General features: G+C 38.9%; 1 protein-coding gene across 1 annotated transcript; it reads left to right on the plus strand.

Annotated features, from left to right (window-relative positions):
- Positions 1–5,141: 5,141 nt before the first annotated feature.
- Positions 5,142–14,583, plus strand: osgn1 (oxidative stress induced growth inhibitor 1). Its single transcript, XM_079460748.1, has 6 exons — positions 5,142–5,399; positions 8,739–8,806; positions 9,920–10,056; positions 10,348–10,539; positions 11,329–11,420; positions 11,787–14,583. The coding sequence occupies exons 2-6, from the start codon at positions 8,749–8,751 to the stop codon at positions 12,859–12,861; spliced, it is 1,554 nt and encodes a 517-aa protein (XP_079316874.1). The 5' UTR covers positions 5,142–5,399; positions 8,739–8,748; the 3' UTR covers positions 12,862–14,583.
- Positions 14,584–15,739: the final 1,156 nt, after the last annotated feature.

Consider the following 15,739-nt stretch of genomic DNA (forward strand, 5'->3'; position numbering starts at 1 on the left):
TTTAAACAAAAGTGCAAATTTTCATTTCTTTATCCCTTTAAAAAGAGTATGTGACTATATAATATGTGATATTAACAAAGTATGTGAATATATTTATGATATGTGTTGCTTTACGCATTAAATTCTATGCCACACCTAAACTGCAATGCTTCATTTGATATGTACGCAGTATGGGGTCCCTGCATCCGATACTTTATATTTAGTAGCCTATCTTATGGTAATCTCAGATAAGGAAAGTATTGTTTGTAGTAGGATCTTACAAAATAGCGAGATTCAATTTAGACTTCATTGTGAAAGTCACAATGACAATGCACATAGTAGCAACCACATGATTCAAATACTTTTTGTCTGTACTGTATGTGGGCGTGTCCTATCGGCATATTCAATGGAGATAGTTATTTTACTATTGGGAAGATACTGTATCATGATCATAGACATTTATTTATAGATAATTTACATTTAAATGTTCATCCTTAACGATTTCTCTATAATCTTTCTAGCAAATCATAAATGAATATTTCTGTGATAGTTTTGTTTCACTTATCTTATCTGACTTGATTTATTGGTTTTACATTGTTAACAATAGTCTTGCCAACTAAATCCAAGTTTACAGCACAATTCATTCACATGTCACACTGAGACCGCAGCATTTACAAGCATTGTCTGAATGTTGCATAAGTATTTACATAACTCCTCCGCAACCATGACAACTGTTGAATCAGCCTTAACATGTATATTTCCCTAAGCAGACGCCTATGCAACCCGACTGAGGGAGCATTAAAAATTACACAAATGAGGGGGCATTCAACATTGAACCATTCTTATTCTCCCGAGCTGGTGAGGCGACATATTGTTTTGACATCGACTCGGTTTCCTTTGTGAGTCCCGTAGACTCTCGGATAGACTAAAGGGAAATGCTTTTAGAAGCCTATTGAAAAGAGCCACTCATCAAATGGAAACTTGTTGAGTCATATGCTGACCGGCCAGCCAATGTAGGAGGCTCCTGGGGTCCAGCGTTAAAAGGAAAACTTTTGGTCTACGACCAAATGTTTTATAGAAACCACTTGTTTCAAATAGGAAAATGTAACCAAGCCATAATTTTAAAGGTAAACTTAATGCGTGTTTACTTTTAAATTCAGTGGAGTGTATAAAACAAGTGATATGCAACCTTGAATAGTTTTACAACATATAATTTAATAGAATTACAACAAATGAGTTTGATTATCCAGATCTGTGCCAAAACATGAAATGCATTAGACTGCTTTTACTTTAGATTGCGAGGACACGTTTAATCTTCTTATCTGGAACTTTCCAAGAACGTTCTGAACGTTCCCAACATTGAATCCACCCGTCAATAGACATTTTCATAGATGTTATGATTATGTCATTATTTTTGGACAATGGTACCATTTACAACTGTTGATTTAAGAAACATTTCCATTGTAATTTCACTGTACCTCAGTGTTCCTTGTAAATATGTAAATATCACATCAAATGAATAAAATACAATGTAAGTCACGTTGGATAAAAGCGTCTGCCAAATGCTTCAATGTAAATGTAAAATTATTTACTTTCAGTGTGCCTTTGCAATGGTGTTTGCTGATTGGCCGATGCATGGCCATCAGGGGTTAGATCAGGGGTCTCCAACCTTTTTGTAAGCGAGGGCTACCAAAATATCTAAAATCCTCAAGAGGGCTACTTGTTACATACTTTCAAACTTTAAACATGTGATGCCTTATTTTTACACACTCACAGAACAAAATTCAGTTTTCTTTCAGATATTTTTGCACTTGAATATATTAAAGCTTATAACACTTGCTAATAATAAACTTTCATGACGGTGTAGCACTTGGCTGATCGGTATAGTCACAGATTTGTCAACTGTCTTGAGCATTATTGGTGAGCCCTGTGTTTAGCGGGCACTTTACAGAGTTAATGCGGGCTACCAGGTGCCCACGGGCACCGCGTTGGAGACCCCTGGGTTAGATCATCTTCATTGAGTGGAAAACTACATGCTCAAAGAGGCGCTTGCATATTTTGGCAGCACACCAATAAATTGTTCTACACGTCACTTTTCTTTTGTTCAATGATCGGTTGGCCCGGGACGGGTAGTGAAGAATTAAAAGACACATTGCCATTTAATCTTTGTGAAAACACATTTACACATTGACAGGTTAAATCTTGTAAAGAATACATATGTAGGCCTACTGTCCAAGAACGTTCTGAACGTTCTAGTCCTTCCCACCTCAAACATTTTATCCACCCAGACGTTGTGATTATGTCATTATGTTTTGGACAATGGTAGCATTTTACAGCCATTGATTTCTTACAAATGTTCCATTGTAATTTCACTGTATCTCGGTCCTTGTGCATATCACATCAAATATGATCTAACCTAATTCTTTCTTCTTATTCAAAAAAATTAAATAAATACAAACCTCACTATTCTTCGCTTTGTATACTGTGCTAGGCTTTAATGGACTAGTTTTGATGCACTTATGTATTTTGTTGCCTTTATAATTGCTTCCAATGTTTCCTCGTCAATGACTAAATTTAAATGTTGTAATCTGACATCAACATACCACGTTACGACTATGTGATACCACTATATATTTTATTTTTTGTAAATGTCCTTCAAACCAATATGGGTCTGCCTATTTTATAACATTTTACAATTTCACCTAGCGTGAATAAGTCTTAATTCATAACAAAATAAAAGTCACAGGGGCAAAGAATGAGGAATTAAGTTGTTTCAACACTGATAACATTCTTTCGTTATGGGAAGGTTTGGGGTCATGAAGCATGTCACCCTGTCACGTGCCACTGTTTTCTGAACTGTACGTTCAGAGTATCTTTCTTAAATGTGTTATTATTACTTATTACAAAACGTATCATAACAAATAAGAACATTGCGCCTTCAGTACTTTCCCAGCTGGCATTCGACTGACATTAAACGTTTAAATGTTGTTGAAATAATGTCAGTTTATGAAAAAACATTAATTCAACGTCAAAACAACGTTGAACCCCAAATGGTTGAATTGGTGTTGTTAACTCACTACGGATTCAACGTAGAAATATAAAAAAATGTAGCTGTACGTCAAATCAAATTTATTTATACAACCATGACTATTAAACATTTTGTCTAAATATATCATTAGAAAAATGTCGTTGTTCCAACATCCAAACAACGCGTTGATAGATGTGTTGATAGATGAAAAATTATACAACGTTGAAAGATCAAACTCTGAATGAAATGTTTGTTGAATCGTGATAAAAGCGCTTTCTTTTGAATAATAATAATAATTTTTTCATAACTCATCCGTTCAAATTATATTAAGCCTTGAAGTTCTGCATAATTATAGGGCGTGGTCACTTGAGTGACAGGTTGAGCGCGGCTTCAGCAACCAGCTCCCGCCTTTTTGCCCATTTTCGATTGCCCGGGAGAGTCGGACGGTGACGCGCTGCCAAGATGGCGACGGCCCGCGCTGCCAAGATGGCGACGGCCCGCTCTGCACATTTTGATCTTAAAAACGCTCTTCAGGAGTCCAAGGGTGACGCCACGGACACTACAGTCATGTTTTTACACAGTCAACTCCAGTGTGATTGATCATTTTGGAACATCGTTCAATACAAGGGCTTGATTGGAGGACGGTGGTTGTCCATCACACAATTAAAGGCGGTGAATATAACTGGATTATATTGGCTCTGACGGTTCCAGCCATTGCGCATGCGCGAAGTGTGTCGGTGTCCTTATCTTCAGGCTAGCAGATTCTGATCGGACCGGTGCAGCCGGAATCTTTTTTGAACACATTTTGTAACTAGAAAATTCCTAAATAAGTTTTAAGTGTGCCTGACTCTGGCCCACATATTACGTATTGTGATAATCAATATTGTGTTTATGGGCAGACCGCGTGTGCTAGTGTGTGTGTGTGCGCGCGCGCTAGGCCTAGTGATGTCTCAGTTGGTCGAACGTGGCACAATGACACACTTTTCATCCACAAACTTTTAAAAAAAAGTTGAGATTTCATTCTTCTTCCTTCTCTTTTCCAGAGATTTGGAAGAACACGGCCTGAAAGTCTCCTTCAACGGTGAGTTGTCCACATACCTAACCCAACCATCTATTTGAATCTGATATAGTAATTAAAACTTAATTTTCTTTAAATCATTTACATTTGTCGAATTTAAATACAGGTCAATGTGGAAAATATAAAAAAAGGGATGAGAACAGCTTACCTATTTTGATTGAATGATTTTCTTTATAAAACATTTAGGCTTAAATATTTAGTATATTTAGCAGCAGCACTGGTTACTACCAACTACCTTTTGTTGCTTGCCCAAGCACATGATTATCAATGATCTTGCACGTAAATAAATACTCATTTATATACTTGGTTGTTAGTTTTGCTTTGCTTTTTTAATTTAAAAAATGCTTAAAATTGAGAGGTTAGCCTATACTGATGTTTTTTCCCCTCATCAGATGCTGTCTTGAGCTCATTTGAGACCACTACAACAAAAGTAGATGAATACATGGCCAAGTATTTGAAATATGCACCAGAGAGGATGGGTGGCAGTGGCAGAAAGAAGTAACGAAAAGATTTAACCAGCTATGTTCAATGTTGCCCAATGTTTGGGCCGTTTTTCTATAGGTTGAAGTTTGACTTGTGTGAAATGTTAAATGCACAATAAATCATGTTTCTTACGTCAGTGAAATGTCTTTATTAATCTTCCTTCTGGTCTTGCTTTGACCAATTCGCTTCTTCCTAGCTGACCGTGTCTGTGTTTGTCCACAAACTTAGTGTTTATGTATCCATTTCAAGGTGTTCGGTGTTACTATTGTACACAATACTTTAGTGAAAACAGTTTAACAAAATTATGTTTAAAAGCAGGACTTCATAGTGACGTTGAAATTTCAACGTTGATTGGATTTGCAAAATCTAAACAAAATTCAATGGTTATCCAACTCTGGCACCTGACATTGATTCAACAGTTAAATTGTCAGCTGGGTTGTTAAGATTTTACATCTAGCTTTCATTGTGCCGTTCGCGTTTGATGATTGGCTGATGCCGGGAAGCAGGCCAATCGGGGATCAGATCATTTTCAGCGAGTGGAAAACAAGCTCGAAGTTTTCGTCATTCGGCACCGCACCAATCACAGTTCTAAGCGTCACGCCTGTTGGTAAATGATTGGCTGGCATGGGCCGGATAGCGAAGAATTATAAAACCCATCGCCGCACGAGTATCTACATTAGGTTGTATTTTACGGCGCATCGTCTTTCAGACACAACCCCAGTCACGGCGCGTAGAAGCTGCATGTGTGTAACTGCACGTTGTGTAACTGCGTCTTAACAACATTTTTGCATTTCGAGAGTTCGCGTTGTCACATTCTCAATTCAGACTCAGGTAAGGTGAATTTTCACGTTCTTTTGTGGCGTCTCGCTTTCATAGCGCGACTTTAAGTATATATCGCGTTCATTTTCATGTTTAATGTCTGCGTGTCGCATCACCATTTCATGTATCATTATAACTCATCGTGTCGTGCATTACGAACCCCGTTGTTTCCTTAATTTTGTGTCTCGTCGTAATGCGTCCGTCGGATATGGACGTTTGTGTGTGTGTGTGTGTGTGTGTGTGGGGGGCGGCATGTCTGTACAGTGGAGTTATGAAAGCACGCGCGCACTGTATTAATGCTAACTGGATTATTGAATGAGATTTTGCGTCATCACCCTTAAATGATATACACTTTTGCTGTCAGGGTGCTCGCGCATCCTGCCTGTTAAAGGGGCGGAGTGGCCGGTTTCGCCGTACAGTACGACCGTGAACGATGAAACCGATAAGCATGTCGCTTTATCTGGGAAGTCATGTGGGGGGCTGACCTTGCGTTTGACGGCTAATTTTGGCCTCTCGCGAAGGTCTTTCGTAAAACGTAAATTACAGTTAAGCGCAAGGATCGCTGTCACGGTGATCGTCGGAAGTTTTGATCAGCGGGATCAAGTCCGCGTAAATAACGATATAACGACAGATCTATCAATTTAGCTTTGACGCACCGCGTGCTCGCTTTCTAAACGTTGACCGTATTAAATTTGCCCGTTTATGACTTCGGACTTGTACAACTTTTATTCTGGCCATAAACCCACCCAGACACGGAAACGGGTTCGCACGCACGTTTACGTCGTTACGACTCTTCATGCTCGCACGCCCCCTCTGGACCCCGTGCAGTACAGTAAATAAACATGCGCGCTTGTGGGGTTCAAATCTGACGGAGAATATAACAATTATATTTAAAGTGCACATAAAGCACACCGTTTGATCTCATTCGCGCGGTGTGGTCAGAGATGCTGTTGTTGTAGGGTGATGGGAGGGTCTGTTAACAAAACCCATTGACATCCATTTAAAAAACGAGCATCTGGTCTCTTTCCCGCATCCAGGGCGTCAGTTTTAGCCTTTGCGCAATTTTGGCTAAAGGTTGCAGGCTTTCATTCTGGTGGCTGTGGTGGGGTCACTAGTCAGAATGACTCGGCGAACGTGACTCGCGTGGAATATAACGTGTGTGCAAGATTTCTGCAGAGTCATTGTTAACAAAACAGTGAAGCTGTTATAACAACACCGCAACTTGCTCTCAACATACCTCTCCCGGAACACCGTATTCCTCCTTGTTTAACGGGTTTAGACATGTTCAACTTCTGTTTGCACCAATTGTTCGATGACAGTATCCACAATTATTTGTACATTTTATTTATATATAATTTTTTTTACTTCGAATGCCTGACTTTCCTCTTGTGGGAAGCAATCTGTCAAAATCATGACAAGTAGTCTTTGCATGTACAAATGGTCATTTGATAGATGATGAAAGCCAACTAAAATTGTGTGACCCTATTTAAAGCTCAAAGGGATCAGGTACTTTTGGACGGGTGCGTTGTATGGTTGTGATGTTTGGCCCAGAACGATACTTAACTTAAAGGTGTCCTGAACTGTCCGTTTGTCATTATTTTATACTGTTGTCTTAGGTCTATTTATGAAGTTCGCATGGTTTTTACATTTGAAAACATCAAAATCAATGTTATGGGCTATTTTCTACCCAGGTTGAGGCCAGCTCAAACGCTACGTTTTATGGGCGTGCCGCATTGAAGACTTCGCGAACCAGTTGGCAGGGCTGTCACGATTATGGCATTCGGCTGTCTAATAATCATTGAGATTTAATTATCAGTTTCAGACTTTTGACGATTAATTGTCATACATTTTTTATTCGGCTTTGTCTTATATTCCGAACAATATGGTTGTTTCAAGGTTTTATTTTCTCTTACAAAATGGGTTCATCTTATATTTAAGGTCTAGGCATTAGAGCCCGACCGATATGGATTTTTGGGGGCCGATGCCGATGCCGATATTAACTTGAAAAGAGCCGATTTATAAGCCGATATTTTGATTTTGAAAATAAACTGGATATTAGACCCATTTCCTATAAACTGCACTTACACAACATTCAATAGCAAAATATCTGCCTGTTCTAGGTATGTGGGCTGTATAAACCATTTTCCAGAAGGGATGTTAAAAAAAAGCCTTAGATTACAGTCTCAATGACTAAACAATTGCACATCTAAAGTATATATTTTTCAATGATCACAAAACAGTCTGGTTTTAAACATTTAACACTTTTATTTACTTCCAGTTGAAGCTGGTTTTAACAGTGTGTACTGTAAATAAATTATAAGTTAAAGTAAAAGAGCTATACCAAACAAATTAAATATTCCACAAAACCATAATAAAATTAAAATAAGTTAAATGTATAGCTACATATACAATAAATAAATATAAAATAAATAAATAATACCAAAATATAATTAAAACAATGTAGAATGTTCTCAATATATACAGCACACAGGCAAGAGGTTTTCCTCCTTCACTACTTTTTACAAATTATACTTTTAGACTTTTACTCTGTCTACCTCTGAACTTTAATATTTGAACAGTGTTTTGAAAAATGTCTTGAACAGGGTGCTCCTTAGTACTGCCAGTTGAGAAGTGGCAGGTTGTAGTACAGGAAGCACAACATCTCTGCCTTGGAACCTGTTAGAGAGTGAACATGAGTGAAGCATGAGACTCTGTTTCTCATGTTTTATCGGCCGTTATAAACGCCGATGCCGATTTAAATGCCATTAGCGCATATCGGCCGATAATATCAGCCGGCCGATATATCGGTCGGGCTCTACTAGGCATTTACGTGTCAATAATATGTGTAAAACGAGTTTGATCAGGAGTGAATTGAAGCCACCGTTAAAATGCTATCAGTCATAGACAAGCTTCTAGTCTGTTTTTTCTCACTTGCAAGACTACAATAAAATGTTCAATGACATTTTGGTAGGGTGGTTGTCACATCGAGCTTACCCTAAAAAAAAACTTTAGCATATACCATAAAAAATATGCAGGCACTGCATCTCCCCCTTGTGTCTTCTGTAGAGATGGGCAAGAATTGCGACGATCTGAAACCATCAGGATGAGACTTATTTAATTATCGTGACAGCCCTTGTTGATTGATCTGTGGAGGCGGTGTTCAATCTATCATAGATGGGTACATTCCAGGACCTGGTGTCAATAACAGTTGTCATTTCAGCAACAAGGGCGTTTTCAGTTCTGACACTTATTGGATGTTCGCTTGAATACGACTACCTCTTAATTCAAAAGCTTGGGTTTCAATTGATGTCTTGATTCATCCCCCCTTTAATCTCCTTTTGCTTGTAACAGGTGGGACGATATGGAGCTTTATAATAAAGACGTGTTTCCTAATGACGTCCTCCCTGTTGTCATTGTCGGTAAGAGTCATTGTATTTTGTTATTTATGCTGGTTACTGTTTGCATCAGTATGGTCATTTGGTGATTCTCTTTCCTGTGAAAACTCACTGATGTTTTGCTTCTGTTTTACTTTCATTTATGTTAGGGCTGGGCGGAATGAAGGATTTGCTGTCAACCGTAAGATATTTTTCTATTCCGTGTATTCCGCGGAATGTAAACTAGTAGGCGTGTTTAACTCGGCGCTCTGCAAGTTGGGAGTTATGATGAAAAAACATGTGAATTAATGCAGCCTTAACATATCAACAAATGTAATCTTCAAGACCTTTCAGTCTGTAGTTTCATGATTCGCTCCAGTCCGGCGCTTTCTCTCTCAACCGCAGTCCTCGTGCAGGGATGTGTGCGCTGCGTGCATATCGAAAAAGCTGCTAATAGTTTTAATAAAGTTCAACTTTATGCGGGCCGAAGCGAAACTTGTTGAAATGCGCGATGAGGCTCACCGCTTTGACGTGACGTGCCGCAAACCCCCTTTTGGGAGACTTGTGTGGAGTCCAAGTCGCAACACACTAATAGTGCACTTTTAATAGAGAGCGACGATGACCTACAGCACAGACCCATGAACACCAGTTTATAACACCAGTCATATACTGTATTCATTATTTGTGGATATATTCATACTTCAAATAAATAATAAATCTCATTATCAGAACACAATTTTGATAACTTTAGTACATTTCAATTACTTGCCTACATTATAACTATGGTGAGTAACCGTAACAAAGAAATCAATAATAAATCGAGGTATAAGATATAGAATTATAACGGGAGACAGTGAATTACTCATTCTGTGAAATAGATTTTTGGTCATTCCGCCCACCTCTATCGTAGAATCTGACCAATTTTTGAACTTAAGTTTTTTTAGGACAATTGCTCATGTTGTACTCATCAATTTCATTGAATTAAAGCATTCTCTAAATGAACAGAGAGATATTACATTTTAAATATACATACACAGAAACAGAAAGTCCTCTTAATTTTTCACATCGTTCTTATAAGAACCATGTTTTTCCAACAAAAATGTAGCTAGAAGTGGACAGCATTTCTTCTTTTCACCTGTATGGCTTTGTTTCTTACAGGTAATGGGCCATCAGGGATTTGTCTTTCGTATTTGCTGTCGGGTTACACGCCTTATCTATCCCCCGATGGCTTCCATCCCAACCCCATTTTGCATAACAAACTGTCAGAAAACCCCAATCTGTCTTTGTTTGACCAGGTAATGAACACAAATATACATACACACAACACAATTACCTTAAACAAAATTTCTATATCAATTTCTATAACAATAAAATGGTTCTGAGAGTTGATGTTCAGTCAACTTTTGTCCGCATAACACGCAAGTCTCAACAGAGTCAATTACGGCTCAATTTATTATAATATTAACTACCACAGTGAATAGCAGCTGCATGCGTTTGCATGACGTACTAAGCTAGTTTGCTGAGTGCATTGTTGCATTCTGGTCAAAAATCTATTTGCTCTAATTAATATTTTTATGTGCATGTAGGATCTAGAGTACCTGTGTGAGGGTGTGGAGGGTCGTTCATCGAACCCTGTGGCCGTGCTTTTCGATGCCCTTCTGCTACCCGATGGAGACTTTGGTGTGGACTGCCCCTCACCACTGTCATGGCGATACGAGCCGGAAAGAGCCACACCCCACCTTGTATTGGGAAAGGGACCACCTGGAGGGGCCTGGCATGTAAGTCCTCACGCTCGACAACCTTTTACTCTTAATTAAAGGTCCAGTTTATGAAATTTAGCATCATCTAGTGGTGAGGAACTGTAGATATTCTTCTGAGAAGATATTTAGGAGAAAGTTTGTAACTAAAAGGTGCCGGCACCCATTGACTTCTATTGTATGGACACAAAACCAATGCAAGTGAATGGGTGCCGGTTAAAAACATTCTACAAAATATATTTTGTGTTGTGCGGAAGGAAGAAAGTCATACAGGTTTGAAATGACAAAATGGTGAGTAACTAGTTCACCCCAAAAATTAAAATTCTGTAACCATCACTTGAAAGTTAAAGCTAAAGTAATTTCATGCAAAGAAAGTATATTAGAATATAATATAGAGACAGTGGGGGAAATAATAATTTGACCCCCTGCTGATTTTGTATGTTTGCCTGCATACAAAGAAATGAAGAACCTATATCATGAAATAAACCTACCATAAAAATTAGAGACAGAATATCAATCAAGAAATCAAGGAACAAATGTTTATAAAGATTTTAATTTGATATGCATTTCAATTTATTTGGAAATAGAAGAAATACAAAATAACTATAAATTGTCCTTGGTCTGGAGCTCCCTGCAAGATTTCCCCAATGGGGTAAAGATGATCATGAGAGAGGTTAAAGATCAGCCCAGAACTCCATGGAAGAAGCTTGTTAATGAGTTCAAGATAATTGGGTCCATGGTTAGCAAGCATATGTGCAAGCACGGTTAGCAGAATGTGAAGTCGTTGATTATTGTGGTTGATGCCCGCAGGCAATGGAGGGCTCGATGTTGACTCTCAGCCTGGCAAACTGGATGGAACTCCCTGGTCTGAAACTGAAGGACTGGATGAGAGATAAACGAAGGTATGAGGATGTAAATCGTAAATAATCAACACATAAATTGTCTTTAGATCAATCTGTGAAAAACGAAGGCTTGCGTTCCTTGCCAACAGCATCCCAAGGCAGTTTGTTTTTACTTCGGTCTTTACTGGATTCTATCTCTTTAGAAGTTTCTGTCAAGTGTAATTTGAAACATTTATTTTATTGGACGACTTGACTGAGTTAGCCACAAAGTTATTTTTATTTTAAGGCTACTACTACAATGTATGTGTTATGAATAAATGTTGAGACAAAGAATACCTCACACTTTATGAAAATACTGTCAGTAGTTTAATCTAGACTAAAACAGGCAAAATCCCTTACGTATTTGTATCTTCATGTGTTTATTAGAAATTTACGTAACGACAGAGCCACACCAGCTGAGATTGCATCCTACTACCAGCACTACGTGAGTAAAATGGGACTGGGGAAGAGATTTGCTTGCGACACCACCGTGATGTCAGTCCATCGGGTTGCACTTGAATCCGGACGCACCGTTTGGAAGATCCAAGGTTTCCAAAAGAGAGCCAAGCGAGGTGATGGACAAAAAGAGGTTGAGGTCCCTTTCTCTGTTTATGCAGAGAACGTTGTGCTTGCCACAGGAACCCACGACATCCCGGCCCGTCTCACCGTGGAGGGTGAGAATCTTCCCTTTGTGTACCACAGCTTCTGGGAGCTGGAGGCTGCTATATCCTCGGGACGTTTAGATCGAGCCTCCGACCCAGTTCTTGTGGTGGGTGCTGGGCTGACAGCTGCAGATGCTGTTCTCGCAGCTCACCATTTGAACACGCCTGTATATCACGCCTTTCGGAGATCCGTGAACGATCCGGCACTCGTCTTCAACCAGCTTCCCAAACTCCTCTACCCCGAGTACCACAAAGTGCATCAAATGATGATCCAACAGCAGCACAAAGAGGATGGGACGGTGGATATTCTTTCCAAACCCCCTTTCTCTTCACCTGCTGATGATACAATCCCTTACACCAGTTACCCAGGTTACCTCAGCTTCCCAAATTATCGTGTGGTTGCCTTTAAGCCTGATGGCAAATGCGTCCTAGAGGGCGAAGGAGGGCTGCAAGTCACTCTGCAGGTGTCAATGGTGCTTGTTCTGATCGGGGCCCATCCGAACCTGTCATTTCTCTCAGAACACGGCCGCCCGCTGGGTCTGGAACCCAAAGAGCCAATAAGCTGCCGGCGAAATCCTTTGGATGTGGATCCATACACGTATGAATGCTTGAAGGAGCCGGGCATGTATGCTATGGGGCCACTTGTGGGTGAAAATTTTGTGCGCTTTCTGAAAGGTGGCGCTCTGGCTATTGCATGTGACATTGCACGTAAACACAAAACGGAACGGCAAAGTACGACAGAAAATTCAATAACAAGCTTATGTATTGATGAGTTGACCAACTGCAACTTGGAGGCATAAAATGCACCGGGACCATAAAAGGTCGGAAGACTTACGAGAGTGAAAGGGGGGATATTTTTAAAGTATCTGGACCTGTTTTTGCCACCAGCTTCCATCAATGAATGTTCAAACTACTCTGGAACAATAAGCATATAGAGAAGTGCTCATTGTACTCTCCAAAGTTATAGAAAGATTGCACATGGAGAGCAGGATTGCTCCGTAAACTGTTAATGCACTGACATAGATTTTTGTTGTAAATATTTGACTAATCTGAACGTAACTCTAAACATTGACCGTCGGAAGGTGTTTTTACGACTTCAGGGTTTATTCTTGTACATGCTTGCTCACCCGAAACACTAATCTAGTTCTCGTGGCAGTCATGTCATGTTGTGCCAAATTAACGTTTGTACTCGCAGTGTGTTTTTATGGTCAGAACATTTTCTTCACGTGACGTGAGGAAAACTGAAAACTAAACTTTGCCAGGCAAATATCGTGGATGTATCATCTTAGTACTAACATGCTCGTTTTCGTTCTTATTCGGAAATATAAGCACGCCACCATAAAACGTTCTAGCATTACGTATTTATGATATGCGGTGTGTTTTCTTTATATAAATATGGATTCTATCTTTTGTTCATTATTCTTTTTCAGCAGTGTTATTTGGGTTAATGAACCAGCATTACACGATTTTATACAACCTAAACATGTCTCTCTTCTGGACATACTAGTAGAGTATGCCACTGCACGTAGGTTATACCTACAAACTGGAACAGATGGTCTAAAGAGAGGACTTGTCTTTGATTCTTGCTGCTTTTAACTAATGCCGAGTTCACATTGCTCGATTTTCAAAGTCGTTGCATCACTGTTCTTTTTACACTGCATGACTATCTCGGGTAGCGTTCAGTTGCTGGTCAGAATCGCCCAAAACTGTCTGGTCACAACCAAACGCACGGGAGAAGTGACGTCGCGAGAGGACGGACAAATGCATGCTGATGTTGTGATCTCGTCCCTGAACCTCATTTTGCCTTGTATCTTGCCTTCTCATTGGCTGTAGGTCATCGGCAGTGCATTTTTCAGTCAGAACTCATTTCACACTGCAGGTGCATTTTTACTCGTTGCCCACTCTCTCAGATCTCGTCACAATGCATGATTGTCACTCGTGTGAACGAGCACAGATTTACCTCTGATTTTGGAAATATCTCTGTGATTTCTCAACCTGTCGGCGACTGAAATCGGGGTCAAAATCATGCAGTGTGAACTCTGCATAACCCCAAGCCAAAACCTCTGTGAGGTCAGGCAGCACTTACAGAACTGACCACACAAGGGCTTTGTGCACACAGCAACACAAAAGCCAGTTATGGCGCATATCCTTGTGTGTCAACTTGAATTACATTGTGTAAATAAATTGTGTGGCCTATATAACATGGTTATTAATGTAATAAGATTTATGGGCCAAATGTAGCTTTGCCTATGAGATTAATTTGGTCTCCAACCTTTCAATGGATCATTTTGTTAAAGGTGAAGGATTTGCTAGAAATCTGTAAAATGTTGCACATTTACATACTGAATCATATTTGAATAATAAAGTAATTGTTGTCTCTATTTTGAAACATGAATTTAATTCTAAAATCTCATTTCACCTCTTATTATTCCTGGGAGCTCTAACTTGAGAATGAACAATTTTTCAAAGATTGTGTAAAAGGTTTTGATTGATTGCTGTCAGACATTATTAAACGAGTGAGAAAATGCATTGTGTTTTTATTGGTCTACGGTACTACTTCTACTTTTGTTTAGCATTAAGAATGTATACAGTTCATAGTCGGCATACGCAATATGATAAATGGTAAAATAATTTAGCTTTTGTTCTGTTGAACACAAAATGGGATATTGTGAAGAATTTAGTAAAAATAACAGTTCCGGGGGACCTTCAACTACTTTTTGTTTTTTGTTGGGGGATGATGTCCCAGAAATCTCAATTGCTTCCATTATACCAAATATATTTTTGTTTAACTGAACAAAGAAATGTATACAGGTTTGGAACAACCTGAGGTTGTGTCATTTTTGACGAATTTTCCCTTTATGGGAACTTCTGAATATACCCGTTATGGCCCTGTATACAATATACTGTATACAATTTCACATAGTTATAAATATTTTTTTAATATATCTTTAACATAACACTTTTAGTTTTTGTTATGTGCTTTAGTCATTTTATTGTTTTTTTATATTGCTGTATAAGTTTTATGTATTTTTATTTTAGTTTTTATTTAGGTTCAGTTAAGAATTTCAGTGCTTCAACTTGAACTTTGCCTACGTAAGAATATTGCTGAGGAAATATAATTTTCGTTTGATTCAAGTATTCAAATAATATTAAGCCATATTTTATTTGATTTAAAATAAAGAAATGTTTTCTTCAAGTATACCATGCAAAGTATAGGCCTACAGTATGCCAGTATTGCAGCCTCAACACTCCTGTACTGCTTGTTTTACCATAAGATGGCAGCAGATCATCGCTCCAGCCATTAACCTAGTTGAAGTGCCTTTTAAATATTGCTGCAAGTGTATACGTACGTACACTTGCACAGTATAAAGTGTTAATCTATTTACTTTGTGTTTGATTGCAAACAAATATAATATGCAATATTTGAGAATGATCAAACCCCTTCTGGATTAATATCCTCAAATTAACTATAGGGCTACTGATCTAAAACAGCCCTTGTTACACTAACCAACTGACCTACCCTATAAATAAATGACTAGCTGTAAATGGATAGATGCTCACTGAGTCCAAGGTGACCTCTCTTTTCCTAGCAGAGAGACAGGTGGCCACTAGAGGACGTGATGCCGAATTTATCATGTCTGTGTTGCTATGAGACCGCGCTGAGCCTAGAGGTGGACT

The sequence above is a fragment of the Barbatula barbatula genome (assembly GCF_947034865.1).
Source record: "Barbatula barbatula genome assembly, chromosome: 7".
In the NCBI taxonomy this organism is placed as follows: Eukaryota; Metazoa; Chordata; class Actinopteri; order Cypriniformes; family Nemacheilidae; genus Barbatula; species Barbatula barbatula.